The sequence below is a fragment of the Podarcis raffonei genome, chromosome 1 (genome assembly GCF_027172205.1).
Source record: "Podarcis raffonei isolate rPodRaf1 chromosome 1, rPodRaf1.pri, whole genome shotgun sequence".
NCBI classification, from domain to species: domain Eukaryota; kingdom Metazoa; phylum Chordata; class Lepidosauria; order Squamata; family Lacertidae; genus Podarcis; species Podarcis raffonei.
In genome coordinates, this window is record NC_070602.1 from 82,808,181 (window position 1) to 82,818,218 (window position 10,038).

The following is a 10,038-nucleotide window of genomic DNA, read 5'->3' on the forward strand; positions in this document are numbered from 1 at the left end:
ATGTCAGAAGGAAACTTCACCACAATTACTGAATTTATTTTGCTGGGATTCACAGATAATCAGAGTCTGCAGTTTATTCTCTTCATATTATTCTTACTGATTTACTTGTTGATCCTGGTGGGGAACATTGGCATGGTAACATTAATCAGGATTGACTCCCGCCTCCATACTCCCATGTATTTTTTCCTCAGCAACCTGTCACTCTTGGATATTGGTTACTCCAGTGTCATTGCCCCCAGGACACTGATGACCTTTGTGGCAGAAAGCAAAACTATTTCCTTCACTGGCTGTGCCCTGCAGTTTTTCTTCTTCTGCATTGCTGTATCCTGTGAGTGCTGCCTGCTGGGTGTGATGGCATACGATCGCTTCATTGCTATTTGCAACCCACTGCTGTATACTGCCATCATGTCCAGAAAACTCTGTAATCTGCTTGTGGCTGGCTCCTATTTAACAGGTTGCGTGAATGCAGTGGTCCAGACTTCCATTATATTTAATTTGTCCTTTTGTAGTTCCAACATCATCAACCACTTCTTCTGTGATGTGCCCCCGATCCTAAAGCTGTCCTGCTCGGACACAACAGTCATTGATATTATTCATTTCATCTTTGCAACAGCAATTGTATTGGTAACGATATTAGCCATTTCCATCTCTTACACATACATACTTATTGCCATCCTTCGGATCAGGTCAGCTGAGGGCAGACGAAAAGCCTTCTCCACCTGTGCCTCCCACCTTACGGCTGTCACCATATTCTATGCAACAGGAGCTTTCATGTATGTCCGACCCAATTCAAAATATTCCATAGAGCAAGACAAAATCATCTCTGTCTTTTACACCCTTTTGATACCTATGTTGAATCCAGTCATCTACAGTCTGAGAAACAAGGAGGTAAAAGAGGCATTCAAAAGGCTGGTTGGAGGAAAGGTGTTCTCTCAGAGATATTAATTTTCATAATAATAAATACAATCCTATATCTTACTTCATTCTATTTGCAGAGTTGTGGTTGTTGTTGTTGCTGCTGCTGCTGCTGCTGCTGTCGTCATCATTATGGGCAACAAATGACGACCAACATACCTTATAGGATTCTATTCCTATGACACTGCCCTGATTAACAATTCTAAGACTGGCAACCATCATAATTAATTTTTTTTTGGGGGGGGTGGAGAGTGGGATACTTAATCAGAGTCTGGGCTCCACCTTCAGTGGGTAAGTAATTTGCTGAGGCAACTATAACACACCAGTCAATGATCTACATGGTGCAGTGCTTGGACTTGAATAAATGTCACATTTCCTACAACAGACAGTGCCAATTCTCTTATGTTTCATATAAGAGTCAACTCATATTAACCACTCAAATTCCATTGAACAGGGAGCCACAACCAATCCTCACTTTCATTTCAGTGTGTGATGAGCATGTTTTCAAAAGCATGTGGTTCTCACTTTACATTTTGAGTATTACTCAGCAAACTATGCACGCCCAAGAGCTCACCCTTTTAAAAACCATACTACTACAGTGGAGTGCACTGCTTGTCCCATGTGTGCAGGATCAGTTTCTTTTATTGCAATGTAGTCAAGCTGTTTAATAAGTGTGGCCAACCACTTTCCCTCTTGACCAATTCCCATCTTGGCTTCTTGAAGCTAGCTATTGGGGATTAACTGGGTGGGCCCAGGACTTCAATGATGCTTCACTGAGAGAGGGGAGAGTGTCACCTTCTTTGAAAGAGGCTGTGGGGCATCCTTAAGAAGACCTCCCTGGACCTGCAACTGCTGGATAACTATTGCCCAATAGCTAATATCCCCTTGGCAGGCAAGGTGCTCGAAAGCGTGCTGCCAGTCTTGCTTCAGGCATGCTTGAAGGATCCATTTCACCCCGTCATGACATTTGTTGGAAGAGAGTTGGTGGGGGAACATATGCTCCAACATTTCTACAATGAAAATAAGGATGACCTGAGGAAAAGCAGACATTCTGGGATCATATCAGAAACTTGGACTGCTTCTCTAAATCCGGGATCATCCCTAGAAAATAGTGACGCTTGGAGGGTCTGTGGGAAAGCTGCCTTGCTCACTTTTCTTGACTTTTCCTCAGCCTTTGATACCATTGATGGTGATATCTAGTGACTTCTAGATTGTTGTTGTTGTGGTTGTTTAGCCGTTTAGTCGTGTCCGACTTTTCATGACCCCATGGACCAGAGCACGCCAGGCACTCCTGGATCACTGCCTTGCCGTGACGAAGAGGCTTGAATAACTCAGAGAAGCTATGAACTATGCCGAGCAGAGCACCCAAGATGGACAGGTCATAGTGGAGAGTTTTGACCAAACGTGAACCACCTGGAGCAGGAACCGGCAAGCCACTCCAGTATCCCTGCCAAGAAAACTCCATGGACAAAGACAACAGACTTCTAGATTAGATTAATGCAATTTCTTCTGTGATGTGCCCCCTATCCTAAAGCTCTCCTGCTCAGATACAGGCGTCACTGATATAATTCATTTCACCTTCTCGACAGCAATTGTATCAGTAACTCTCCTGACCATTCTTGTCTCTTACACATACATACTTGTTGCCATCCTTCGGATCAACTCAGCCGAGGGCAGACGAAAAGCCTTCTCCACCTGTGCCTCCTACCTTACAGCTGTCACCGTATTCTATGGGACAGCCATTTTCATGTATTTAAGGCCCAGTTCAAAATATTCAGTGGAGGAAGACAAAATCATCTCTGTCTTTTACACCCTTGCAATACCTATGTTGAATCCACTCATCTACAGTCTGAGAAATAAGGAGGTAAAAGAGGCTTTCAAAAGGTTGATTGGGGGAAAGGTTTTTTCTCAGAGACATTAACGTTCAGAACAATAAATCCAATCCAATTCATTCATTCATTATTGCAGAGTCCATATTATTATTATATCATCATCATCATAATCATTATGGGCAACGTATGGCAACCAACATACTTTATAGGGTGCTTTTCCTATGACACTGCCCTGGTTAACAATCCTCCGACTTGAAACAATTATCATAGATATTTTTGGTTTGGGATGGGGAGTGGGATACTTGTTCAGAGTCTGGGTACCAGATCTTCATGGTGCATGTGTGGTATAGTGGTTAAGAGCGGTAGGCTCATAATCTGGTAAACCGGATTCGCGTGCCCACTCCTCCACATGCAGCTGCTGGGTGACCTTGGGCTAGTCACACTTCTCACCTCACAGAGTGTTTGTTTTGGGGGAGGAAGGGAAAGAAGAATGATAGAGACTCCTTTGGGTAGTGATAAAGTGGGATAATAAATCCAAATCCAAACTGCAGTGCCTGGACTTTAATAAATGTCACATTTCCTACAACAGACAGTGCCAATGGTCCTCTTATATTTCAAATAGGGGTAAGCCCATGTTGACCACTCAAACTCCATTGAACAGGGAGACGCAACCAATCCTCACTTTCACGTCAGTGTGTGATGAGCATGTTTCCAAAAGCAAGTTGTTTCCACTGCTGACTCCCACTTTACATTTTGAATATTACTCAGTAGACTGTGCACGCCTAAGAGCCTACCCTTTAAAAAACCATACTACTACAGTGGAGTGCACTGCTTGTTCCATGTGTGCAGGATCAGTTTCCTTTATTGCACTCTGAGGATGTAGTCAAGCCATTGAATAAGTGTGGCCAACCACTTTCCCTCTTGAACGTTTCCCATCTTGGCTTCTTGAAGCTAGCTGTTGGGGATTGACTGGGTGGGCACAGGACATCAATGATGCTTCACTGAGAGAGGGGAGAGTGTCACCTTCCTTGAAAGAGGCTGTGGTGCATCCCTTCCTTAAGAAGTCCTCCCTGGACCCTGAATTGCTGGATAACTATCGCCCAGTATCTAATATCCCCTTTGGGGGCAACATGCTTGAAAGCATTCTGCCAGTCTAGCTTCAGGCATGCTTGAAGGAGACAGGGTATCTGGACCCATTTCAATCTGGCTTCAGACCCTGTCATGACATTTGTTGGAAGAGAGATGGCGGGAGAACATATGCTCCAACTTTTCTCCAATGAAAATAGGGCTATCCTGAGGAAAAGCAGACACTCTGGGATAAAATCAGTAACTGGTATGGCTTCTTTAAATCTAGGACTGTCCCTGGAAAATAGGGACACTTGGAAGGTCTGGGGGAATGCTGCCTCGCTCACTCTTCTTGACCTTTCCTCAGCCTTTGATACCATTGATGCATCTGTCTTCATCACTCCCAACTTTCAGTGAAAACTGAAGAAGCACATCTTAACATGTGCTTCCAGGGCAAACCCTCTTCTCCTTACAGTAATCTGTTCCAAATGTTTCTGATTTCCAAATTCTGATTTTTAGATTGTAAGCCCCTTTCAGTCCTGCTGGTCCCAATGACTTTGTGAGTATTGGTAACTGGTGTTATTGTTAATAGCGTTGGGAATATGCAACACATTTACAGTAATCTAAAACAAATTAGAGGAAAGTAACTAGTGAAGATTCCTACTGAATTGTAGACTGAATGGAGAGGGGCAACTTCTGTTAGAAACTAATTAAAGATGAATAGTAGAAAGTAAAAGAAATTCCCAGGCTGTATGTCCTCGGGTGATTATGCAGAGAGTATTTTAATTCATGCCCTTCAGGAAATTGGTTTCTAGGTGATACAAAAACAACTATAAAATGAGCATTTTTCTGAACATGCCTTATTCTGGGGCTCTAAAATCGACACTGATTATCTGCACAAGTAAGGTTCCGTATGATACATTTCCTACCAGATATACTCACAAACACATCTCCAGAAATGCAGATTCATATTGATTGGCTAAGAAATTTATTTCTTTAGTGTTTTCATCTGGCTTCACAGTCAGCTTCAAGAGGTAAAAACAGATTAAATTTAATAGCCACAGCATATTGCATGTGCATTGAGGGAAGCTTATTTCTAATTCATTTGTTATCTTCTGCAGGAACGCCACAGCTATAAATTAGCCATTCTATCAATAAGCCTTACTTTGGGGCTTTAGGAATGACATCTGTCCTCTTCACAGGTAAGGCTCCTAGCTTGCTATATTTTCCGTGAGCTTGGGATATTTTATTCTTAGAAGCAAGATGAACAGCTCAATTCTCTGGAAGCAAAAAAAATAATTGGATTTTATTTTGGTTTATTTTCACAGAAGTTGGGGAGGCTGACTTCTTATGACGCTTATTTTCTTATGATGCTTATTTTCACAGAAGTTGGGGAGGTTGACTTTTATGATGCTGCACAAGATCTTTCCTGCAAGTTGTGTGTGATTGCAATAAGAAATCTAGAAATGAAAATTTAAAATAATCAGATAAGCAGTTTATTTGCTTAATGTTTTTTATCTGGCACTGCAGTTGGCTTCAACTCCAAAGTGGAAAAAATCAGATTGAATTTAAGAGACACATTACCATATCAGGGCATTGAAGGAAGCGAGTTAACACTCAGTTACAATATTTTTGCATCCTCTCTTTATGGCCTCAGTCCAACAGACGTGTGGAAGACAGCTTTCCTCCTGCAGGGAAATTTACTTCTTTATTTGCCACAGTAGCCTCACAAATGAATATGGGGGACACCAGGGGAAATAACATACTGCAGAACATAGAGCCAATTCTGCATTGCTCTTAGATTCTGTTGACCCAAGTTGCAGGCACAGCAAAATTTGAATAGTCCATTCTTGTTTTAAAGGGAAAAACAATGGGAAAGGATGGGGTAACCTTAACTTAGGGGGATTGAGAAGGCTAGATGGGGGTCTCCCTTGTTGCAGTGGCATAGCAAGAAGTGGTCAGCATTTGAAGGATGTTTTAAAAATTAAAAAAACAGCTATTCAGTGCACAAAAAGGTGCTGGTTTTGGCAAGTAAGTGGTGGCACTGGTCACTAGTAATATAACAGTAGCCAGTGGGAGCCAATGGCCAGCACAAGAACTTTCTACAAAAACTGAACGAAGGCTTGCAGAGGCTAGGTGTTGGAGGAGACATTATGTACATCAACTACAAGGAGACATCAACTACAAGGAAAATGTAAGCTAGAGAAATTACACCTGTAACCACTGGTGGAGGAAGAGGAGTGTGGGCGGTGCACCCCGCCCCCAGGAGTCAGGCCAGCCCCACTGCCGCCTGCTCTCCACTCCCCGGTGCTGGAGCATGAAGCTCCACCACTGCCTATAACATGTGCAAGAAGATGGTGACACATTAGTAGATTTCCTCTGCCCACAGATTACATTTTGTCAGAAAGCGCTTGTAAATAATAATGACCACACTCTCCAACAGAGAGGCAAGGCAAGTTCCAGAAATAAAGTATTTCTCTCCACCTGACCCCTTTTGGTACACACCATTAAGTTAGGAGTAAGATTACCTAACTTAGTTTTGGGTTTTCTTGTACTCTAATCACTTAGGCATTTTGGCTGCTGAAGTGAACAGAAATTCTTCCTACATATATCCCTGATGTAGTAGTAAGGTACATCTTAGTGGGCAAACATAAAAGCCACTCCTAAATTGCCCTTGAAAGCCATCTCTGTATTACTATATGCAGATGACGTGGTACTCCGGTCTCAAATAAAAGTGGGCCTAAAAGGATTGATGAGGGAACTCTCAGGATGTTGCCAAAAAGAACAGCTGGTTGTGCATTACAATAAAACCAAACTCATGGTGTTTTCAAGAAACAATAGGGCCCATAGATGCTATATGGATAATCAGCTGATTGAACAAGTTAAAGGCTGGATCTAGACATAGGGTGGATAAACACTATAAGTAAGTCAGAATTTAGATCATTATAACAGAAGAAATAAATCTCTGGAAAATCACGTTTTCCCGCTCTTTGGTGCTGTCTGGTGTAGCATGTTTATAGCACATTCAAATCACTGTTTCTTTACTAATGTAGCTGTGTAAAAATCTTTAAATATCTTGGTCTTGTTGGTCTTGGTCTTTCAGTCAACAGGGTCATGGGCAGCACATCAGAAATATGCAAAGAAAAAAGCTCTTCAAAGTGTCAAAACTCTGACATGCTTTTTCCATACAAAAGGTGGCAATCAAATATCTTCAGCACCTGAAGAGTTTAAAGGTAAACCCCTAGCACAGTTATTATACGGGGCTCAGATTTGGACAGGTACTCACTTTGGATCTACAGAAACTGTTCAGTCCAAGTTCCTAAGGCATTTTTCCCCCCTCTTCCATCCTTTGTTCCAAATGCTTCATTGTGCTTAGAGGCTAGTCTTCCCTCTGTTGAATTACAGATTTGGCAAAGAATATTTAATTATTGGCTTTGGCTCAATTAAACCCCCATCAATCTACTTTCCCTAGTATTGCAAGACCGTCATGAGAGCGCCTGGACTAAAATTGTCATCCAAAACTTTACTCCTCTGGTTTATCGCTACAACAGTTATTAACATTGGGCTTCATCAAAGCAAATAATTTATTTAGACAGTGCCTATATGACATTGAGCAACAGAATAATTTGGCCACCATAAGGAAAAATTGCCCATGGTATGATCATTTCCCACCTAGTTTTCTTGATACATTGGCACCCTGCTTGCAAAATTTAACAGTTCCAAAATACAGATGTAGAATCCCATAAACCTGATGTAGATTAACCCACCAAACCTAAGTGTAGATAAATATGCTTCCTGCAGACCAGATGGTATTCAGTGATGCAAATAAGGGCACTAAGTCAACTCAGTTGTTAGAACTCAATGTGGAACAGAGGGTTGTTGTTTTTTCTTTCCTTTATTCTTTCTTTTTTGCTTTGGGGTGCTTCAGCTGAGAGCCCATGTTCATATGCACAGAAAGGTAGTCTATCAAAATCAAAAGAGGTATTGTATGTTTTGGTAGAAACTTTTATTGATAGTGTTTAAGAAAAGATGAAGTGTGGATAAAAGTTAATTTACTGCACAGTGAAATATTTTAAAATGTTGCTGTCGGTAAAATCCTGTTTTATAAAATTAAGGGAATTTTGCCACTAATTCCAATTGAGTGTGTAAATAGCAGCTCCTGTAATTCAAGAATGGAGGTAACTGGACTCCAACTCCCATTATCTCTGACTATTGGCTCTGCTGGCTAGTGCTGATGGAAGGCCACAGGAATCTTGTAGTGCTGGTTCGTTTTGTTTTTAAGGAAGCCTGGTAGCCATCCAGGTTCAACTACCATGTTATTTTTAATTCTCTTACAGAGCAATATAGAATGAAGCAAAATGAAAGCACTGTAACAGAATTCATCCTTGCAGGATTCATGGTCCACCCTGACCTCCAAGTCCCACTCTTCTTCTTGTTCCTTATAATCTATGTAGCCACAATAATAGGCAACCTTGGGATAATCATAGTGACCAGTGTGGATACCCAGCTCCAGACACCAATGTACTTTTTCCTGAGAAACCTCTCCATTATTGATATTGGTTATTCAACTGCCATTGCCCCCAAGTTGCTGACAACATTTTTGGCAGAGAAGACAACCATTTCCTTCAAGGGATGCACAGTGCAATTCTTCTTCTTTGCCATCTTCATAACCACAGAAGGTTGCCTTCTTGCTGTGATGGCGTACGATCGCTTCACAGCCATCTGCAACCCACTGCTCTATTTTGCTATTATGTCACAGAAGCATTGTACCATATTGGTGGTGCTTGCATATGCTTGTGGACTTACAAGTTCAATTCTCCAGACTTCTTTTATTTTTACTTTGTCCTTCTGCAGTTCAAATATCATTAATCATTTTTTCTGTGATGTTCCCCCAATACTCAAGTTGTCCTGTTCAGACACCCATGTCACTCACACTGTGCATTTCATTATATCCACTATAATTGGGCTGACAACTTTTCTCATTGTCTTGGTCTCTTACATCGCTATTCTTTTTGCCATCCTCAGAATCAGCTCTGCTCAGGGCAGATACAAAGCCTTCTCCACCTGTGCTTCCCACTTGACCACTGTCACTATCTTCTTTGGAACCATTATCTTCATGTATATACGTCCTGGTTCTACTTTCTCAATAGATCAGGATAAAGCAGTTTCTGTGTTCTATAGTCTTGTGATCTCCTTCCTTAACCCACTTATCTATAGCCTGAGGAACAAAGATGTGAAAGACGCTTTTGGTAGGACCATAGAGAAGGCAACTTTCTTCAAGTAAAAATGACATTTTCTTTACACTAAAGAAAGATATAACAAGGTTTAGTGTGTACATAAGCTAGCCGAATGCTTTCTAACATGATGGCCAGGTTATCAAGCTACTGTGTAGAAGTAAGGTATAGTGCCTTTTGCAATTGATATATTTCATTTTAAGAGTATATTTTAGGCTATGCCCTACCAATGAATCCAGTAACAGGGCTTTTAGGCTCCATAAGGGCCATATTCTGTCAGATGATAGAGAAATTATTACACACCAACTATTGCTTGATTGACAATTTGTTAGCATTAGAGGAAACAAATCACAAACATTTGGGAGAATGTTCAGGTGGTTGACCTGATGAACATTAGAAGAGTAAGAGAAGATAGGCAGAATCCTCTTATTATTTGCTGGAGTAACAAAATTTAGGAGAATGTGGAACCACAAATTGTATTGTGAGCTTTATAAAAATGTTGTGTTTTCTTATCTTCATGCTGTTTTTGATTGTATTTCTTGTTTCTTTGTAAAATAAGGTGAATATTTTGCAATTACTTATTTCTGCTTTGTATCTATCAAAGGATGCATAATGTTGTGCAGTTGTTCTGGGTCATTGATCAACTCCTCTTTGGGAAACATCAGATGATGCATTGCCTCGATTGCTTTCTTTAGAATCACAAAACAGTGGGGATATGCAAGGCTGGCATGGGAGGAGTGAGAAACGGACCCTGTGTTATGGACCTCTCATACTCTAATAAGGTTCCTCATGGAATGTTACTGGGCCATGATCCAAATTGGTGAGGGTTGAGACTACTGCTTCCTCTGTCCTGAGAGTTTCAACTGCCCTGCCATCTCCAACCTACTCAGGCTCTGCTTCACAACCCTGACATGTCCACTTCTCTGCCACAACCCTGACATGTCCCTCCATATGTCCCATAAACTACTCTGAGCCAACTCAGGCCACTGATG

The 10,038-nt window shown here is 41.4% G+C and overlaps 2 protein-coding genes across 2 annotated transcripts; both read left to right on the forward strand.

Moving 5' to 3' along the window:
• LOC128423856 (olfactory receptor 1019-like) lies at window positions 1-2,836 on the forward strand. The gene is made up of 3 exons (XM_053409827.1): window positions 1-579; window positions 2,087-2,114; window positions 2,505-2,836. The coding sequence occupies exons 1-3, from the start codon at window positions 1-3 to the stop codon at window positions 2,834-2,836; spliced, it is 939 nt and encodes a 312-aa protein (XP_053265802.1).
• A 5,324-nt stretch (window positions 2,837-8,160) lies between these two features.
• LOC128402727 (olfactory receptor 1019-like) lies at window positions 8,161-9,096 on the forward strand. The gene has a single exon (XM_053367072.1). It carries the CDS (start codon window positions 8,161-8,163, stop codon window positions 9,094-9,096), a length of 936 nt encoding a protein of 311 aa, XP_053223047.1.
• The last annotated feature ends 942 nt before the right edge of the window (window positions 9,097-10,038 follow it).